At 37.8% G+C, this 18,972-nt stretch overlaps 3 protein-coding genes and 2 non-coding genes across 10 annotated transcripts in view; 2 read left to right on the top strand and 3 right to left on the bottom strand.

Moving 5' to 3' along the window:
• LOC131333240 (uncharacterized) overlaps positions 1–18,972 on the bottom strand; it is an 89,359-nt gene that overhangs the window by 370 nt on the left and 70,017 nt on the right. Inside the window, exons 2-3 of one of the 3 annotated variants that reach the window (XM_058367669.1) lie at positions 960–1,042; positions 798–859 (exon numbers count right to left, since the gene is read on the bottom strand). In XM_058367669.1, the coding sequence (XP_058223652.1) occupies positions 798–859; positions 960–1,017 (120 nt within the window). In that variant the 5' untranslated portion in view covers positions 1,018–1,042. Of the gene's footprint in view, positions 1–797; positions 860–959; positions 1,077–18,972 lie in introns of those variants that run through there. The other 2 variants (XM_058367668.1, XM_058367666.1) reach the window with 2 other exon arrangements.
• LOC131333229 (serine/threonine-protein kinase BSK3) lies at positions 3,240–10,666 on the top strand. Of its 4 annotated transcripts, none has more exons than XM_058367649.1 (12): positions 3,240–3,393; positions 3,489–3,887; positions 4,286–4,396; positions 4,470–4,690; positions 5,308–5,443; positions 6,672–6,805; positions 6,897–7,002; positions 7,341–7,426; positions 8,141–8,329; positions 9,056–9,208; positions 9,443–9,556; positions 9,995–10,666. In XM_058367649.1, the coding sequence occupies exons 3-12, from the start codon at positions 4,315–4,317 to the stop codon at positions 10,244–10,246; spliced, it is 1,473 nt and encodes a 490-aa protein (XP_058223632.1). In that variant the 5' UTR covers positions 3,240–3,393; positions 3,489–3,887; positions 4,286–4,314; the 3' UTR covers positions 10,247–10,666. The 4 variants fall into 4 exon arrangements, with proteins under 4 accessions (XP_058223632.1, XP_058223635.1, XP_058223634.1 ...); XM_058367652.1 differs by having other exon boundaries at positions 3,245–3,381; XM_058367651.1 differs by having other exon boundaries at positions 3,253–3,407; positions 3,517–3,887.
• Positions 7,715–7,822, top strand: LOC131335013 (small nucleolar RNA snoR100). The gene has a single exon (XR_009202407.1). It is a non-coding gene; the product is annotated as a small nucleolar RNA snoR100 (small nucleolar RNA).
• Positions 11,227–11,298, bottom strand: TRNAC-GCA (transfer RNA cysteine (anticodon GCA)). The gene has a single exon. It is a non-coding gene; the product is annotated as a tRNA-Cys (tRNA).
• Positions 12,647–17,258, bottom strand: LOC131334906 (uncharacterized). The gene is made up of 3 exons (XM_058370213.1): positions 16,989–17,258; positions 14,665–14,719; positions 12,647–13,225 (listed from the first exon to the last, which is right to left on the bottom strand). The coding sequence occupies exons 1-3, from the start codon at positions 17,256–17,258 to the stop codon at positions 12,915–12,917; spliced, it is 636 nt and encodes a 211-aa protein (XP_058226196.1). The 3' UTR covers positions 12,647–12,914.

The following is an 18,972-nucleotide window of genomic DNA, read 5'->3' as shown; positions in this document are numbered from 1 at the left end:
ACATTCCGAGCTATCTAAGATTTTTTTATTTATTTTTATCCGAAAAAGGGTGGGAGGGGGCGACCAGCGTAGCAACCCCCCTTGGGTGTAACCATAGGGGCTCCCTACCCATTGTAGAATGTCCGGTTCGAGCCATAGCTACTGTCCGAGAGGACAGACCATCACCACAGCACCACCTAGGTACAAGTGGACATAAGTGTTTACCCCCACACCCCCTTGCCACTGGCAAGACTCAAAACCGAGTCTCACCTGGGGATGAAGGGAACCTTACCCACTAGGCTAGCTATCTAAGATTTAGTCCAAGTAACAAGAAATGTTAATCACATTTTGCCATCCAACTTAACCCTCGCAACCAGCCACTAATCTTCTCACGTATAACTTCTAACATGAAACCTGTTTTGATTGGCCGGATGGGATTGGATTCAAATTTTCTGGAGCTACATTTCCGGTGTTGGCATGATATATTTAGCGATGGGATTGCATTATCACTGTAGTTAGGAAATTCCAAACAGAGAACCAAGGAAGACACAGACAAAGCACAACCGGAGGAGCAAAGGAACAAACAACAATGAAAAAAATTTGTGAAATGTTGCATTGTAATCCCTCAATATCAATCCTGTGGATTACATATCCTAAATCATTTCTATAAACCGGGCATAATCCGAATTACAATTAATTATTCAGAGTTCGCCCAGAAATTTTGTCATGAATTACAAAACATGGTAAAAATCAGGAAACAAAATGAAAAAAAACATGATCAAACAAATTATAAGGAGAGAAAGAGAAAAGGAGATTACTTTCATCTTATTCCTTTTGGCCTGCAGCTTCTTCGCCTTCTTTTCTTTCTCTTCTTTCTCTCCTGATTCAACAAATCAAAATACGAACAAACTGAAATTCAGTCACAAGAAAATTTGAATATACAGACACACGCATAAATACATATAGTGGTACTATTTTACTTTTGAGTTCGAATTCGTGCAGCCTTTTTCTGCGACCCAAGTCGTTCTTCTTCGACATCTTCTCGCTCGGGAAAAGAATTCCTCTGTCTGGAACACTTGAGAGAGTCTTGAAACCCTAATTTCTCTCCTCTGTTTTCGTCTTCTACGATCTTACTGGATTGGGCTTCAGCCCAATAAGTATATCCATATCTTTGGGCCGGACAGGTTCACGGCTTCCTCGTTTTGGACCAAGGCCCAAAGCACTATAGGGGTGTAGAGCCCAACCCAACATCATAAGGCACTCCCCATGTCTCGTAAAGTTGGTTCAAAACTACATGTAATTACTGAAGTAATTTTGTATGCGATACAGATCTTGTTCGATGGATCTAAATCAAAAAATTACTCTAGTAAATTTTGTGTGTAATGGGCTCTAACTCAGTTGGCATCTCCTGGTCGTCCTCATGCGAGAGGCTAGGGATTGAGTCTTGTCGTGGACGTTTGGGATTCAAGTCTAGTCTCTGAAACACCTTATAGACTAACCTGCTAAGAGCATCCACAGTGAAATAACCAAAAGTCAATAATCAAAAGTTGCCAGCCACATCATCTTTTGGTTATGCATTTAAGGGGTTGCTAAGGTTAGCAATGTAGAGGTCCACAATGGTATAATCAAATTTGAATAATCAAAATTTGCCGCATCACCTTTTCAATTTATAAAAATCTAAAAATTGTGAACATAAAAAATAATTTTTTTAAAATAGGTTTCAAACTAATAAAAACAGATTATTAGAAAAAGAGAAAATAGTTTTTTGAAAACTTTGATTTAAAAAAAAAAGTTTTCATGAAAAAGTTAAAAAAAAAACAGTTTTCGAATAAAAGAATAGTTTTTGAATTTTTTTAAAAGAACTGTTTTTGAAAAAAAAATCAATAAAAAAAACTGTTTTGCAAAAAAAAAAGTTTTTGGAAAAACAGTTTTAATAAAAAAACAGTTTTTGCAAAAAAATAGAAACTTCTTTTAAAAGTATTTTTTTTTAAAAATATTTTGAAAATGGAAGAGAGAGAAGGTTTTTGTATTATGATGTTGTACTTAATTGAGGAAATGTAAGGACAACTAAATTTGATTATTGGCAAAAAGTTGTTAATTTTGATTATCCAATGGTCAAAATTTGATGAGTTGCTAAGAAGTTGCTAAATTTGATTATTCCACTGTGAGCTCTTTTTTGAACAAATGTTGCTAAACTTAACAACATTTTAATTTTGATTATACCACTGTGGATGCTCTAATACCCTACTAACTTCCGCCAATGTATACAATATTGGCAAAAAACAAATACATTTTTTTAAATTAAAAAATTACACATAATTTAGTAGGGGACTAACTTTATGGGTTTATTACATAACAAACTATATCTAAAATGATTTTTTTTTTATGAACTAAAATCTGTTGCAATCATGTATAATTATTAATTTTCTATTAAGCTTAGTTCTTATACATGAGGCATGGATGGTCTATATTTGACCCCGGATCGGAGGAGAAGAACAGTTGAGATGTGCGTAAGTTAATTTGGACACTCCTGACCGTCGAAAAATTTAAAAAAGAGGAATGATTTAGAGTGCGTTAATTTTTTCCTCTAACAAAGTGAGTCATACATGAAGCACTCCAATCTTGAAGTTCCTTGGAGAAAAATATACACAACTTTCATAATTTTATAATTTGAGCAAAATTGTCAATTTTATTGAGCTCATTGACCAAGTAAATTCATGCAGAAAAGTCAGATCGATCAAGTACATTGCATTGCAATTTATTCTTGAAATCGTACTAGTCGTTCAAGTTTTGGAAAATAAACTTGTTTAAAACATGTGGCTGTCGATGTTCAGTTAAATTCAAGTTTTTACATGAACGTTTTAATTGGGACGCATTTGACAAAATGAACTCCAGTACTAATTTAGCCAAAAAAATAAGCAAAAAGTTTACGAACACAACCTTAAAACACAAGTCCGGATACAATTGTGTCCGTAGCCGTTCCATGTATGTGATCCCATGTATATTCAACTGCTTCGGACAATCGTGTTTAAAATCGTGTCCGTAGCATTGCTCGATAGTAAAACCTGGATTGGACTCCATTTAGACAACCACATCACCCATCCTGACTCACCCAGTCCCAAAATATAATACTACAGAGATTTGACAATCATTGGACATGCTCGCTGTATACCAAGACGGCGCCGTCTCCTTTATCTTAGTGATGGAAGAAATAGCACTAGTACTTACCAAACATAGAATAAAAAGCCAAAATGATTAAAACGGCGGAAGACAGTGGGGAAGTTAGAAAAGTTGGAAACTTCCAATAAAGAAAGCTCTCGCTTTTTACTTGTTAAAACCAAAGAATAGTCACCGAAGCAACCTCTATCGTTTGCACAGATTCCATAAGGATTTGCTTTTAAAGTCAGTATTCAGGTGGCCGTAATTGGGTACTCATTTGTTTTTGCTTTTCTGTTGCTATTTTTTGTTTTCTTTTTTAGCTAAAGCTTACCTGTTGCTCACCAAAGCAGGTTTTCTTTTTTGGTTGCTTTCAAGCAGCACAGAACACCCAAACTTGAGACCTGGAGGTTTCTGTGCAAGAAAGTGGAGTGGTGGTTTCGATCAAGAAGACAATCGAATCTCACCGTGCGTGGCATTGGTGATCTTTTGAGCCGAAATTTGGATCTACTGGGAGCTTTAAGAATGCTTTAAATTGGTCGAAGTGGGTATAGTTTTTTTTTGCTTCAAACCATAAAGGATCTCCAGCTGGTCTTTACATTGTGAAAGTAGCTAGTTTGAGGCAACTAGCTAGAAGGTGTTCTGTGAGATTGTATCTTGTGGGTATTTAGTTTGGAGACGTGGGTTGTGCTGCTTATGCAATTTTGAGCTTCACCGAGTTGATTCGGAAGGAGGAGAGAGTCTCGGAAAAGGTATGCTTTTGCGGTCTCATATGCATGTGGATGCCTGATTTTCGTTAAAGAGTAACTTGTGGGTGTACTTCAGCTGAATCTGTTAATATCCTTTAAACAAAAACTGTTTCGGTTGGTAAGAATAAAGTCACAAAGTTGAGTTCTGTGTGATTGTTTCGACTGCCAAAAGAAGATTTTTGAGTACCCGTAAAGCTATATCTTAATATACATTGGTTTGAGTGGAGGTGTTTCTATGCAGTATAAATTTGGACTAGTTGAATCATAGAGTTACAATCCAATAATCTTCAAACTGATAGACAAAGTGTGGAGGATTTGTTTGAATCGGTTTAATTCACAGTTGATATTGGTTTTCAGAAGACAAAAAAATTTCGTAGTTGATATTGTATTTGGTTTGGCAGGCGCATTTTTGAAGGTGTCTGATATTCACATGGGTTCACAGTGCTCCAAGCCCCTGCTATGTTGCCGTGTTTCAAAACATAAGGCGTCAATGCTCACGGCGCCTGATGCTGGTATGTTTCGTTTTTTGGGGTGTGTGGTTGTCAATTGGATGTATCACTGTTGGGCTGATTTGTTTGCTTGCAGGAAATGAGGAGAAGAAGGAGGTCAGTTACTCATCTACATTCCGTGAATTCACCCTTGAGCAACTTAAGAATGCCACTTGTGGTTTTGCGGTGGAGAATATTGTGTCCGAGAATGGTGAGAAAGCTCCAAATGTGGTTTACAAGGGGAAGCTGGAGAATCAGCAGAGGATTGCTGTCAAGCGATTCAATAGAACAGCCTGGCCAAATGCAAAGCAATTCGTGGTAAGGCCATTATTTCTCCTTAGTGAATTTATCTTTCCTTGTCTTGTCATAACCACATTCGTTATACACTACTGCGCACTGTTTCTTAGGATCATGATTTTTCCAGTAACACAACTGTATATAGGTGCAAACGGGAAGGTTCTACCATATTCAAATTTTCGTTCTTTGTAAGGCCACCCAGAGTTTTTCATCTCGGCTTGAAATCTATCCCTTCTTGTCATAATTTTCACTTATGTAAAACTATGAGGTTTTTCTGTTTGGCAGAGAATTTCTATTCTGTTGCTTTTCATTTTATGTAGAATATTCCGTGCATAATGAAATTCTAACTGCTCCACTAGACCAGGACCAAGTAATTTTGCTATTTTCCCTTTTAAGTTCACTGGAGAAAGTATTTGGATCACTATGTTGTCTAATATGCATTGACCTAAGAGACTAGCGTCTCGTGCCAAAATCAATGTTCTTTGGTATTTTATTGAATAGATTGTCAATGATCTTCAAAAGATCCATCATTTTTACTCCATCTTTTAAGGATGTAGTGTTTGCTACAAGAGTAAGCACGCGACTTTATCTTTTATCGTTCATTCTTGACTATGAATACGGTTTTTTGGCAACAAAAGGACGAAGCAAGGTTGGTCAGCCAGCTCCACAGCCATAGGCTGGTAAAATTGATTGGTTGTTGTTGGGAAGACGACGAGAGGCTGCTTGTGGCCGAATATATGCCCAATAATACACTCGCAAAACACCTGTTCCATTGTAAGTTTTTTTCAGTTTAGTAAATTGCTTTTCCAGCATCTGCTGTCATGTTGTTGCACTTCATAATTCACGATTGCCTTACAAAAGAAAATATCTCGGAGAAGCTATTTAATTTTGTTCTTTGTGAAGGTTTCTATCAGTTTTCGGGATTGGTAAATATCTTTTTTTTGGAACAGGGCAATTTAATAAAGGGACAACGCCCAAGAACTCAATGAAAAACCTTGAGGAGGAACTGAACAATACAAGACTGAAAATCAAATACAAAACAGTGAAAAAAAAGCCCATAATACAGTGGGAACAGACAATTGAAAGCAACTTTAAGCTGGACCAAACACTATCTCAGGGATGCCCCACCCCAGACAAATCCTAATATTTTCAGTAGTCTTAGGAATCTTCCTCCAAGAGACTGCACGGCCTTTCACTTCATTCACAATCTGCTTATCAACAGTAGCAACATCATGTCCAAGATGCTGAAAGATTCGATTACTCCTCTCCTTCCAAATGAAATAGATAGAGGCTGAGAGGCTAAGTTTGAAAAGGAGGGATTGGATAGAACCTCTCTTACAATTGGAAATGCCCCATTGAACTTCTGAATGTAAATCCCAAGCATGAGGAATGTCTCACAGAATCTTCTAATGCTAAGCCAAATCCTTGAGGAGAACTGACAATCAAAAAATAAATGGGCATGAGATTCCAAACTCCTATTGCACAAAACACACTCTCTATCATTTAGAACACCCCAAGCAGATAGCCTATCTTTCGTGGACAACCTATTCAGAATAGCATCCATCGCATGAAAGACCACCTTGGAACTGATCTCTTATACCAGACCTTGTGGAACCAATCCACTTCTGGAGCACATGAACGAATACCTAACCAGGCAGATCCATGTGGGATTGGTAAATATCTTGTTTACACTTTAAACTTTAAAGTAACTTTTGAACATCCAGTAACTGATATACAGCAGTTGGGAGGCAGAGCCTTCACAGCAGACCTCTCAAAGCATGGAATGTATCTCGTTGGATGTGTTACTTGCCGTTAAATTTCTGTTGTTGACACTCAAAACTTTTCTAATCGGTTTAACCATGTTCAGCTACTATTGTCGTTTTCTATGGCCTCAACTATTGCTGGATCTTTCAATTAGCTTAGTTGAATTGTATGGAAACCTCTGGCAAGTTCAAATCTAATGTGGTTTTTGGATATATAATAACATTGTTCTTTGTGTCAGGGGAAACACATCCTTTGAAGTGGGCAATGCGGTTGAGGGTGGTTTTACGCGTTGCACAAGCTCTTGAATATCTTACAAGCAAAGGTCGTGCCCTTTATCATGACCTAAATCCTTACAGAGTTTTATTTGATGAGGTATACAATATACGTCTTTCCTTAATTTGGATCTATCTATTTTGTTGGGCTATTCATGCATCCCCCATATTTATATTCTAGAAGTTTGCAGGACGGTAATCCTACACTTTCATGCTTTGGCCTGATGAAGAGTAGTGGGAATGGAAACACTTACAGTACAAATTTGGCATTCGCTCCTCCCGAGTTTCTTAAAACTGGTATGTGTTGTCTTGAATTGAACTTCTGTAGCAGTAGTGACTCCTGAAAACATTTTCCTTGTGAAAAAACAATTCCAAGTGCGCAACTGGATGTTGATTTTATTACTCCAGGAGAAGGACTTTCAGTTGGCATGTTATATGTTTGTGCTAGAAATCTTGTTAAAATCAAGGATGCTTCTTTCGCTGTTGCAGGACTTTCTTTCTTTCTTCCTTCCTGCTACAAGATTCCTTAATCTCACTCGTTACACAATCTGATGCGCCTTACTATCAGCAGTGATAAATTTGGTGTTTCACACTCCTTACTTACTGGGTTGTTTTACATTGTTAACTTTGCACAGGCAAAGTGACGCCGGAGGGTTTAATATATAGCTTTGGAACTCTTTTGCTCGACGTTCTTAGCGGCAAACATATTCCCCCTAGCCATGTAAGTATCTGTATCTTCGCGATCAACTTATTGATATGCTTCACACTTTCTTGAGTTACTGCAGTTACTCTATGTGGAAGTCTTTTTACAGAACCATGAATTGTTCCAGTTACTCTATTAATTAGAAAAACAATATGCCTAATTCAAAATATAATTACCATAAATTCAAAGTTTTCATGATGCATAAATCCCTTTTGAAACGTTAAGAGGGCATAATGTTTGGAGATATTTAAGTTTTCATGATGCATAAATCCCTTTTGAATTGTGCATATCGATGCTCTGGACTATCAATGAAGGAAGCATGGTAATATGCACATAAATTGAATTGGGTCTCTAGGTTTGCCCTCTCTGATGCCATTGGGCTTTGATTTGGGGGCATGGTTCCGCAACAAAATAGGTATAGGGGGGCCACTGTTTCACTGGTATTTTGAGAGTAGCCACTTTGTGCATATTGCCAAAGGTTAGGTCTGTCTCCAATCCTCCCCCGTCCACACCCCTAATGATCGGGGACTACATGATTTCTGTTGTTGTTGGTGATAAATCCCTTTTGAAACGTTAAGAGGGCATAATGTTTGGAGATATTTCCATCAAGATAGTGATTCAGTGTTCCAACGCAGACATGAATGGTATTGTCCATTTCATAGATTAATGATGTTTCTTGAGGGTTATAGTGTAATACTATAGATTTTGTGTCTAATGGGGGAATTCTACCAGGCCCTTGATCTGATACGGGACAGGAACCTCGACATGCTGACAGATTCTTTCTTGGAAGGACAGTTTGCCAATGACGCGAGGACTGAGTTGGTTCGCTTAGCTTCTCGATGTCTGCAATATGAACCCCAAGAAAGGCCAAATGCCAAGTCATTAGTAGCTGCTTTGATTCCTCTTCATAAGGAAAATGAGGTCAACTTCACTTTTATTTATTGTTTGATTCTCTTAAAACTGAAGTCATTGGAAATTCTGGACTGTTTTGTAGCTTAGTTTAAATTGTAGGATGCTTCTTAAATCATAACTTCCTATGGCTGCATTGTATGCCTACTAAAATGTGCTCTTTTTCGGCAGGCTTTGCTCATTTGCTGTTCGATATTCCGGCTTGAAAAAGAATTCTCCTTAAAACGTTTGAAAAAGCGATGGAGAATTCTCCTTATTATGCGGAGGCAACTTACTTTTGCCACCCGAAAAAACTAGCAAGTCCCCCGAATTAAGGCTTCCTCAGCTAATTAGGACAAAGTTACAATCAAACTACTCTGTTAATATCAAACTGAGGACCAAGTAGAACTTGTGACGAAACTACTAACCTAGGCACTGAGTAAATGGAAGTTACATATGACCCCAATCTCAAACAAATTACACAAAAATGTACAAACTAGTACAGATTGTCTTGCAAATTTGAGATTTTGTTTTGCCATATAGGCATTAAGGATCGACTGGACATGTAAACGAGAAAAGCTTCAAAGCTGGAGCAAGGTTTATAATGTTGATGTTGTTCTAGCATTATAGGAAATTCGGGAAACATTCTTTCAATACTTTTACTTTCTCCCCACAAATCTTTTATCCAAAATCGAAAGGGCATATTCCTCTTGTACGTGGATTTCGTTCTGTTATGATCTTTCCTTTCCCATTGTACAGGTTCCTTCTCATGTCTTGATGGGTATCGCGCTCAGTTCTTCCTTCTCACCTCAAACCCCACTTGGTGAAGCATGCTCAAGAATGGACTTGACTGCCATACATGAGATATTGGAGGAAATGGGGTATAAAGACGACGAAGGAATTGCCAATGAGGTTCTGTGTTTCTTCCAAAATTGCGCAATTAGGTTTCTCTCTTGTCGTGTATTCGATCATCAGTGATATAAATCTCATGTACTCGTGACAATGCTGAGAGCGTACACCTAGTGCAATGCAGTGGACTGCAAGCTTCAGCTTCATTTTCCTTTGCCTGAGAAATTTAATTTACTTACCATTGAAATTTAATTTAATCCATTTAGTCTTGCTTATTCCACTTTTTCCATACTGCAGCTCTCCTTCCAAATGTGGACCGACGAAATGCAGGAGTCATTCAGCTCGAAGAAAAAAGGTGATGCTGATTTCCGGCAGAAAGATTTCAAAACGGCAATCGACTGCTACTCACAGGTATTTGCTGTTCAATGCGCGTGACGCGGCCATGTTGCATGGAATCTTCTGAATTTTCAGACACCTAACACTGGGGTTGGTCTATAGGATACGTGTCCGACACGTCTAGTTGGGTATGCATACAAACAGCAAGCGTACCTTCCTCCAAGAAATCTAACACTCCCAAATGAGCAAAGAATTCTTGTAGCATTTCTCCCGAATGTTTTGGTTTTCGTACAGGGATAGTGGCAATTTAGGGGAAAACTGTGACCAAATCTAGTAGTTACATTCTTGGAATGTGAATGAATGCTGGAAACTTGCATGGAACACCACAATTAAGCCAAAAAGATCAATAAAGCAAGGAATTCTTTTAGATCAAATACTCTCACTTTAGGCCTATTTGAAAATTCAGTTTCTAAGGATCCTGTTATTGAAGCTCATTTTGTATTTAACTTGCAGTTTATCGATGCGGGAACGATGGTGTCTCCTACACTCTTTGCTCGCCGCAGTTTGTCTCATCTAATGTGTGACTCACCCCAGGAAGCCTTGAAGGATGCAATGCAAGCCCAAGTTATATCTCCAGTTTGGCACATAGCATCCTACCTACAAGCTGCTGCACTTTTTGCCCTTAAAATGGAAACCGAAGCACTTGTAGCCCTTAAAGAGGCTTCAGTTCTTGAAGCCCAATGGAATCCAACTGATGGAAAGTGATGAAATAATGTACAGTTTTTTTTGTAAATCTCCCTATCCGTTCGCTTTGTTCGGGTCATACAGCACACATCAAAAGGTTTCCACTCTGAAGCGGATTGGCCCGGAGCTTCATCCAATTCGTCGGTCACAAAGATTTGTTCCTTCTTCATTTTCGTTTCCTGTTCAGAGTTTAGTTTGTGCAACAGAAACTGTTCCTCATTTTTTTTCTTGTTGGGTGGTTCTGACATGAGGCTAAGGTACTTCCCTTCATGATTTAACCAGTTTCTTGGAGGCATTGGCTCATTTGATGACTCAAAACCTGTCCATTTAGATACTATGGATTTACTTGGTTGTACCTTTTATTTTCCTTCAATCCTGTCAGGTTTTTCATGTAATAAACTACGAAGTTAAAAAAAAAAAAACATTGAAGTCGTTTTTGAATTGAAGTAGTTCCCAAATTAGATTCTGCGAATGCTATACTCAAAATTCTCTTTGGCAGCAGATGTGTATTTTGAGGATCTTCCAAGGCAAGGCTAAAGGGGGTGTCCTTGGTTGTGTCAGCTATCCTTGTGGCTATTCGAACTAAGCTGAGCTCATGGACTTCTGTTAAATTCAATGCCCAGAATCGACGGATCTGTGATGAATGGCTTCTGGATTCTAGAATATTCAGGTCGAACAATATTGTATAGCTTGTATAGCTTTTCTTTTCTCTTGCTTGTCTATCTTGGATAGGCATTCAACTTCGTTGTTGTTTGTTCTGTTCGTTCACGGGATGCCCCGATGTTCTTGTGGTTTCGCTGTTTTTTTGGTGAAATGAAATTACTTACCGGAAAAAAAATTTAATTATGAGGTTTAAGAGATGCAAAAAATAAAACCGAAACAATCCAACGATCAAAAACATTTTCTTATAATCCGACGTTCGAAAAGACTTTTTTCAGGTAAGCAAAATTGTGGCCATCAGACTGATGAAGGAAAATGGGGGGAAAAATTAGACAGGAAAAAGGGCCCAACCGGGTTCGAACCGGTGACCTCTTGATCTGCAGTCAAATGCTCTACCACTGAGCTATGGACCCTTAGTTGTACGAAAGATCCAATAATTAATATATCTACCTTTGTTTTTCCGTTTCCTGAGTATGAATTCCTCAGCATTAGGATATTTAAATATCATGTTTCTGATGCAGAATTCTTCATGCCGAAAATCTCTAGGCTGAGGAATTATCCAACTGTTGGATTTAAAACATAAAAAAAGTCACATAATTCAACGGCCAGAAAACTCCTCAGCAGTCGGCACAAAGGCACAGGAATTTTCGGAACCCTCGTGTTCCTATCATTTCTATCATCGATACATTGTTTTCCTACTCGAATGGCAAACAAAAGAAAGAGCCCTTCTTCCATGAAAAATCGCCACTATTACTACGATAAGATCATCTCATTACTCACACCCAACATCACTATCCAATAACCAATTATTGTAATTATTCGATCTTTTGATGGCAGATCCCAATGACCTTAGGAGAATGTAAGATTTTGAAGATAGGTATCTAGAAGAGATTTTCTGAAAAATAGGCATTTTTTGTTGCAAGTACTTTCACGGAAATGAAAAAGGAGGGAGATAGTATGTGGCTCTATATCAGGAATTCGGAGAATTGGCTCCGAGAATCAATAATTCGAGTATATAAACCTGACAGTGTAGCTAGTGAGTTGTGTAGAATCAAATAATTCACTACCCTAGGTGATTAGTTTTACTCCGTCGCCAAAACCATAAAACATCACCCCAGGGGCTCGTTTGGATGGGGTATTGAGAAGAGGTATTAATTTTTTCCTCTCTTAAGACCGTGGACCCAGGTTTATCACCCGATTTGGCAACCAAAAAACGCAGGGGTATTAGGTTTCCCTCCTCTTCTCTTCTACCAGCTAATACTCCCTGCGGAGGGATTATTTATGGATGGATTTTGGGGTGTTATTAGTTAATACCCCCGGATGAGGCCGAAATAATACCCCTTCCTCCTCCATTTCAACTACAAAGTAACTTTATCCCCATCTTATCCATCATCTACTGTTTTATCCACCCCCATTTCTCATTTTTAATATTTCATTCAAACCAACTACTATTTAATCCCTCATTCATAAATATCACATCAATATGGATCATCCATTATTAACTAATACCCCATACTATTTTATCCCTCTTCATAAATAATACCTCAATCCTTATCCCGCATCCAAACGAGCCCTAAGTGTCTAGTTCTGACCTCAAAACCTATTGCAACAACCAAAGCTTCCCAACTAAACCAGCATCAGTCGATTGCCAACCCTGATTGCACCAAATATGAAAAATTGCAAAGACCTACTAAAAAGATTTGTTCCAAGTATTTTATTATTCTAAAATGTCGACCAAACGCACCAGCTTGCAACTCATCAGATGAAATTTCGCAGTTCATTTCCTTACTTTCCATCCAAACAAAGTGAAGCAGACGTTTTCGTGACCGAAAAGAATGAGAAAGCATAGCAACCACCAAGGTAGCCTGACAACTCAACCTGATCTCAACCTTTAAAATGGTTCAACATTTATCTCAATACAAATACACACCCCTTAAAGGTGATACAACCTCATACTCAAATCACCCTCATTGCCAGAGAGAGAGAGAGAGAGAGAGAGAGAGAGAGAGTTCTTGGTTTAACTGGGGCTTCATTGAGGAGGAATTACATTAGCAGACCTGAACACTTCCTTTGTTCTGCCGTAATAGACTGCTTTATTGCCAAGGTTGTTGTAAGTGATAAAATTCCAACCGAAAGCTGATCCTCCTACTATATAAGTCCCTTGAGGTGTCTGCTTTTCGGATAGATTTTCCGACAGGACAGGCGGCTTTTCTTCGGAAGCTGCTTTCACAAATACTGTCGGCTTAACATCTTGGTCACTTTCTGGCATATTCTTACGCTTGCCTATGGAGATTGTTTCTGATGTCATCTCTCTGTACAGACTCATCAAAACCTTCATCTCTGCAAGTTACAGTTAGCAAAGCCTAAGCAAATCTTATGAATCAAAATTCAAACATATTTGGATTCCTTTCTGTCCAGCATGTATAGTATGATACTAAAAAATATATTCTCTCATGTATGCAGCACCGTTATTGGGAATATGGATTCAAGACAACAAGTTGATAGATCACAAAATAGAAGAACCACAATAAGACAAAATATTTGAGACTAAATGGATACACGGTCCCTTCACCTCAGAATGAGAGAGAGACTAATGCTTAGAAAATAAGAGGGAATGACCTCGGCTGATTCTCCTCCACACTAACCATGTGTAATTAGGCATGTACCCACCTGGGGTGGCAAGAAGTGCACTAAATATCAAAGGAAAAGAATTGCCTATGTAAAGGAAGAGATCCTCAGGGCCTGGGCATGGCCGGCTCTGGGCTAAGGCCCATGAGGCGCAAGCCTTAAGCCCCACAAAATGTCCAAAAATTAGGGCCTCCACTTGTTTTTAGTACCTAGTATATAAAGCCCATTTTTTAACCCATGAATATATTTTACACAAGGCCCAATGGCCCAGTAAAAATGGAACGGAGGAAAAAACAAAAAACGAGAATAAAGTTGGATCACGACACGTCGGGATCGCTGATCTTTGAGAAATTATTCAGTGTGGTACGTGCATCATTATCATGGATGCATCATTTTCTCTTAAACGATAATTCACATTGCAAACAAACCCAACGAACTGACAAAGAAGGAATTTCACGTTAAGTGATAGGATACTAAGGGCCTCATTTTTTAGGATCGTCTTAGGCCTCCGAAATCTCAAAGCCGGCCCTGGGCCTGGGTGAACGACTTTACACTGTTTAAATAACTTTGGAGCTTAAACTAAGTTCATAGCTTGCGGAGAAAGAAAAAAAAAAGGGAACGGATCACCCCGTTGTATCTCCAAGACAGCATTCTTTTTTCATTGTTTCCTTTTTTTTGAACTTCAAAAGAGAAAGAACAGCTTACAGAAGTTAATACAAGTAGAGAACTCAATTAGGTGACAGCAAATATTAGAATGATGAAAGATCTGAAAATAAAGAAAAACGAAGAATAGCATGTGAATTGTGAGCCTTTTCTAAACACGTATTTCTTGGTTCTTTTCTTTTTCATTTTCTTTTTATCGACCATCGTTGGCCCCATACCAAGGATTATTGTTGATGTTTGAGGCATACACGCGAAGTATCCTACCAGACATGTCACACCAAAGAGAACTTGGCCGTCTGTGAGTTAACCAAAACATAACCAGACATGCAAATTCCTATATAAAGATAACTGCAAAATAAACAAAACCAAAAGGTAACACCCCTGTAACATTTTAGTGCATGAGCGGCTGTTCTGAGACATTAACATAAGACTAGGAAATTACATGGCTCTCTTGGCCATGATTATTAAATAAATAGCAAAACTCTTACGTTCTCGAATTTCATCAGCTGCCTTGCAATTGTGAAAGACGGGGGTCCGGAGAACCTTCACGACAACAAATTAAGTTTCAGGCCTTCAAACTAAAACTTCTAGTAAAAGGAGTTCAATGCAAAAGAAATGTAGAAAGTTCATAAAAAATAAAAATAAAGTAACATAAGTGCAATCAAGGGGACATTATATCATTCTTCAAATATATATTCTGAATACTGCACCTCCTGTCCATTTCTAAATTTCCCATAAGATCAATTGCTTTTAGAATTTAGAGAACTCTGTTTGAGCTTTGGTGAAAATACAGGTATTTGTTCTAGATCAACAGCTTGATTCAGGCGACCCAAGTTTTCAACTTGTTCCAAAAAAAAAATAGTTTTCAACTTGTCATTCATTTACAAATTTCTTTATCAGAGACAAGTTTACCTTATTGTGTCATTTAGTTACCAGTTTTATCGGTCGAATAAAACTATTGGCCAATCATATTCCTGGCCAACAAATGAAAAGTCTACTTCATCTATCCCTCCTATAATTTATTGAAGAGATCACCTCTCCCATGGCAGTTCAACATATACCAGTTGTATAAATTGACAGTTCACTCAAAAGCAAAAATGATGCCTGCCCGGCCCCTCAATTTCATTTCAAGTGTAAAACAATTAATGGGCATTGCCAAACAAGTTTTATGTGATGACAAATCCTTGTTTACAAGTACCCTGGTTCAAACTTCAATGATAAGGACAATGATTTGCCCCCTTGTCATCCATGCATCCGAATCCCAATAACCACCCACATTCCCATTTACAGTCATGTACTCATGTGGATTGACAACAATCTTGAAACACATCAAGATTCAAGAGCCCCAACCTCCTCCTTTTCTCTTCAAAAACTCTTATATTTTACTCACACTTATTAAATAAGCCCAAAATTGGATGTCAAAGATAAGAGTCCATTTCATTTGCTCTTCACAAAAAACCCAATAATTTAGTTGAACAGAAAAGCATTGGTGAAGGCATCCTTCTGGAGAAACCGCATTACAGAGCAAACTTCCAATTGTATCACAGCCTCACATCGTCAACAACCCAAACAAATGGACCTCAAGGGGATGCATAGATCCTCTTGAATGGTGAGGGCACAACACACAACACACACCTTAGTTGCAGGAACCTTCAACTATGCCCACGTTTCTTCGACGCGTTCCCGTCGAAGGAAACTCCAAGAAATCCGTCCCAATGACGACGGGAACTTGTTCCTTACCTATACGGGAACTTACATCCAAAAAACGGTTGAGAGACTTACGATTCAAGTTGCAATTGGTACCTTTAAAGTTGTTTTGATCTTGTTAGTGAGCACATCTGATATTAACCTTCTAGAGTCATATTAATGCCCTTAACTTTTACGCCTACTTAATATGCACAAAGAGCTCTATTGTGTAATCATGTACTACAATAAAAATGTTGAAATATAACTAGAAACTTATAATTTTAATAGTAATATTTTATGTGGTAGAATAATATTTTTATATTGACATTTAACAATATAAATTTCCAAAATATATTTATAATTTTAATAATTTTTCCTAACCGCTCCCAATGGCGCTCCCACACTTCTGTGATCATCCGCTCCCCCGCCCCCGCTCTCGCTCCCGTCCCCGCTCCCGCTTCGTGTAACTAAGACACACACTCCCGCTATATCATCCGGCATCCACCTATTCATGTCCTTTCTGACCACTTAAACTCCAACCTAATTGATAGAGAAGACCCATAATTTCTACATGAAGCAACCATAACACCAAGATCCAATTGAGCAACCACCCTATACCCTGCCAAATCTTCAACTAAAATGTGGGGCTTAAATTTTGGTCTAGTCACACAGATACCCTATTAGGGTTTCAAACAGAAACCCCAAATGAGATTGTCAATTTCCAACATGAGGAAACTTTTAGAAGAAATGATTTGGTCGTCATCCCGTAAAAATTCCCAATGAAATCCCACTTCGACCGCTGCCAACTCGAACAAAGAAAATGGAAAATCTTGGTGTACGCAAAAATCAAAAGGAAAAAATTAAAGAAGTAAACCCACCAGCTGAAAAAATAATCCAAAACTCGTAGAACCATACTGGTAGCACCAAAACAAAAACAAGAAACATGGCATGATGCAACAACCAAAAGCACCCATAATTCGAATCACAGTAAAAAGAAATCCACCATAACAATTCAAGACTGATGCAGCACTCTCAATCCAACACAAACAGAAACAACCACATGCATAAAAAGAAAATCAAGGGAGTAGAAATATAGGATACTTTCAAGAAAAGGGTTATGGTATACCTCAATGAAATGGGGACGAAGGTCCTTGACAACAGCTCGAATCTTGAAGTATTTAGAGTGGTGGGTGTGTCCATTTTGGTCAAGAGGTCTCTTCTTGCTCTCCTGAGGCAAAGTGGGAGGAGCAGGAGGCGGAGGAGGGGGCTGAGGAGGGAGGTTTTGGGCCGTGTTTGGAGGGTTTAGATTTGGAACTGGGAGTTCACTTGGTGGTGGTGGTGGTGGTGGTGGTGGTGGTGGAGGTGTAAGAGTTTGGGTGGGGTTAAGATCTTCCATGGATATTGTTTTCACTTTTCAGGGAAGTGTAAGGAAAGGAGTACAGAAGATTCGGAGGACAGCTGTGACTTCTTACAGCCGGATACGAAGTACACACAACAGTTGTGTAAAACATAACACATAATTAATTTTTAGCCGTTCATTACTGTAATAAATGATCACGATTCACTCAAACTCTTTCCCATAAAAGTTAGACTTTTTCTTGAAAGAGTTTGTTTAAAATCTAGACCATCCAAATACATCTGGACGGTCAGAATTACGCACACAACCAACACAATGATTGTACAAGCAACATTTTTGTACGAAATATGTACAAACTCAGAACATTATATCAATTAATGGTGAGAATCTATGAGATAATTAAGCCCAACGGCCCCATCAATACTTTAAAAAGGTTCATGAATAAAAATAAATAAAAAAAGAAAAAACCCTCCGAGGGCTTAACACCCAGGGCAAATAAAGAGATTCAAACCCCTAATTTCTTAGGGAGATATAATAAGAGAGATAAAGAATCCTTATTGAGCTAGTCCCAATTTTAGATTCTTATTACTTTTTTTTTTTGATCCGCTATTAGATTCATAGTTCATTCAGTTAGGACTTCGACTTAGCTCCCGTTTAGAAATTTTTTTAAAAAATAAGTATTTATTTTGGGACTTTTCAAAGAAAAATAAGAAAGATTGTTCCACAAAACCCAAAAAACAGCTTATTTCACATTTTTAAATTTAAAAATAATGTAAAATGAAAAATAATTTTTCAATTTTTTTTTTGCACCGTGTTAAAGATCTGAATGAGATCTATCAAATAAGATTCATATTGATAAATAATTTTTTTGTGTAAGCACGTAATTTTTGAATTTAAAATTACTTTTTTAAAAAATAAATATTTATTCACCCTTTCGTGGAATATACTTTATTATTAGACTAAAAATAAAATTTTAAATCCGTTATGGAATGGGGTCAAACCCCCGCTCTTCCTTTGGAATCTCGGAAATTTCTTTCCAACAATTTGGGAATGCCCACTTAAGATCTACGATAATTAATAAGCCCAAATGGGCCGAATTGAATTTGAGATGAGACACAGTCTTGTTTGGTTTGAATTTTGAGAAAGATTTTTAAGAATAATGAGTGAAAAAATTGAGAAAGATAGATAAATAAAATTTATTAGAGACCATCTGCAAAAGTGTTTTGAGATCCTCAAACGAACAAGCTTAGGTCGCGGGGGCCGATTCTCCACGATCTGTGGCAGGGATTGGAGAGATTAGTCCGGTTTAACGGAACTCTTCGTTACTAAGAATAGAACTAGGGACAATTAAATCTGGACGGAAGGAGTAGTAAAATAAAATTTGTATCCCCCTTTGAATTGGATTGTGTTCTAGATTCTCTCCTTAAAAAATGCCCCTTCTTATTTGTAATTTTTAAGCTTAAAAATAATAGGTTTACTGAAATAAAAATATATATGCAATATGAATCTTATTATCAAACCTTGCAAAAAAATTTAAAAAATTACTTCGTAAACCCATTATTTTTAAACTTGAAAAATACGTCCTTATTTTTTAAGTACTTATTTTTAATTACATGGTTCAAAAAATTTCAGAAGTCTTGTGGTTCTTATCCATCAGTAGCCGAGGTTGGAAGGCAAATTTGTGAGCTTTGCAAGAATTTTGGCAAAATTGGATACAATTAGGACGGCTAAATAACCAATCTACTTGAGTCTG

Source organism: Rhododendron vialii, chromosome 7a (assembly GCF_030253575.1).
Source record: "Rhododendron vialii isolate Sample 1 chromosome 7a, ASM3025357v1".
Taxonomy (NCBI): domain Eukaryota; kingdom Viridiplantae; phylum Streptophyta; class Magnoliopsida; order Ericales; family Ericaceae; genus Rhododendron; species Rhododendron vialii.
Note: the sequence above shows the minus strand (reverse complement) of the source record. Positions and strands in the feature narration are given on the sequence as shown.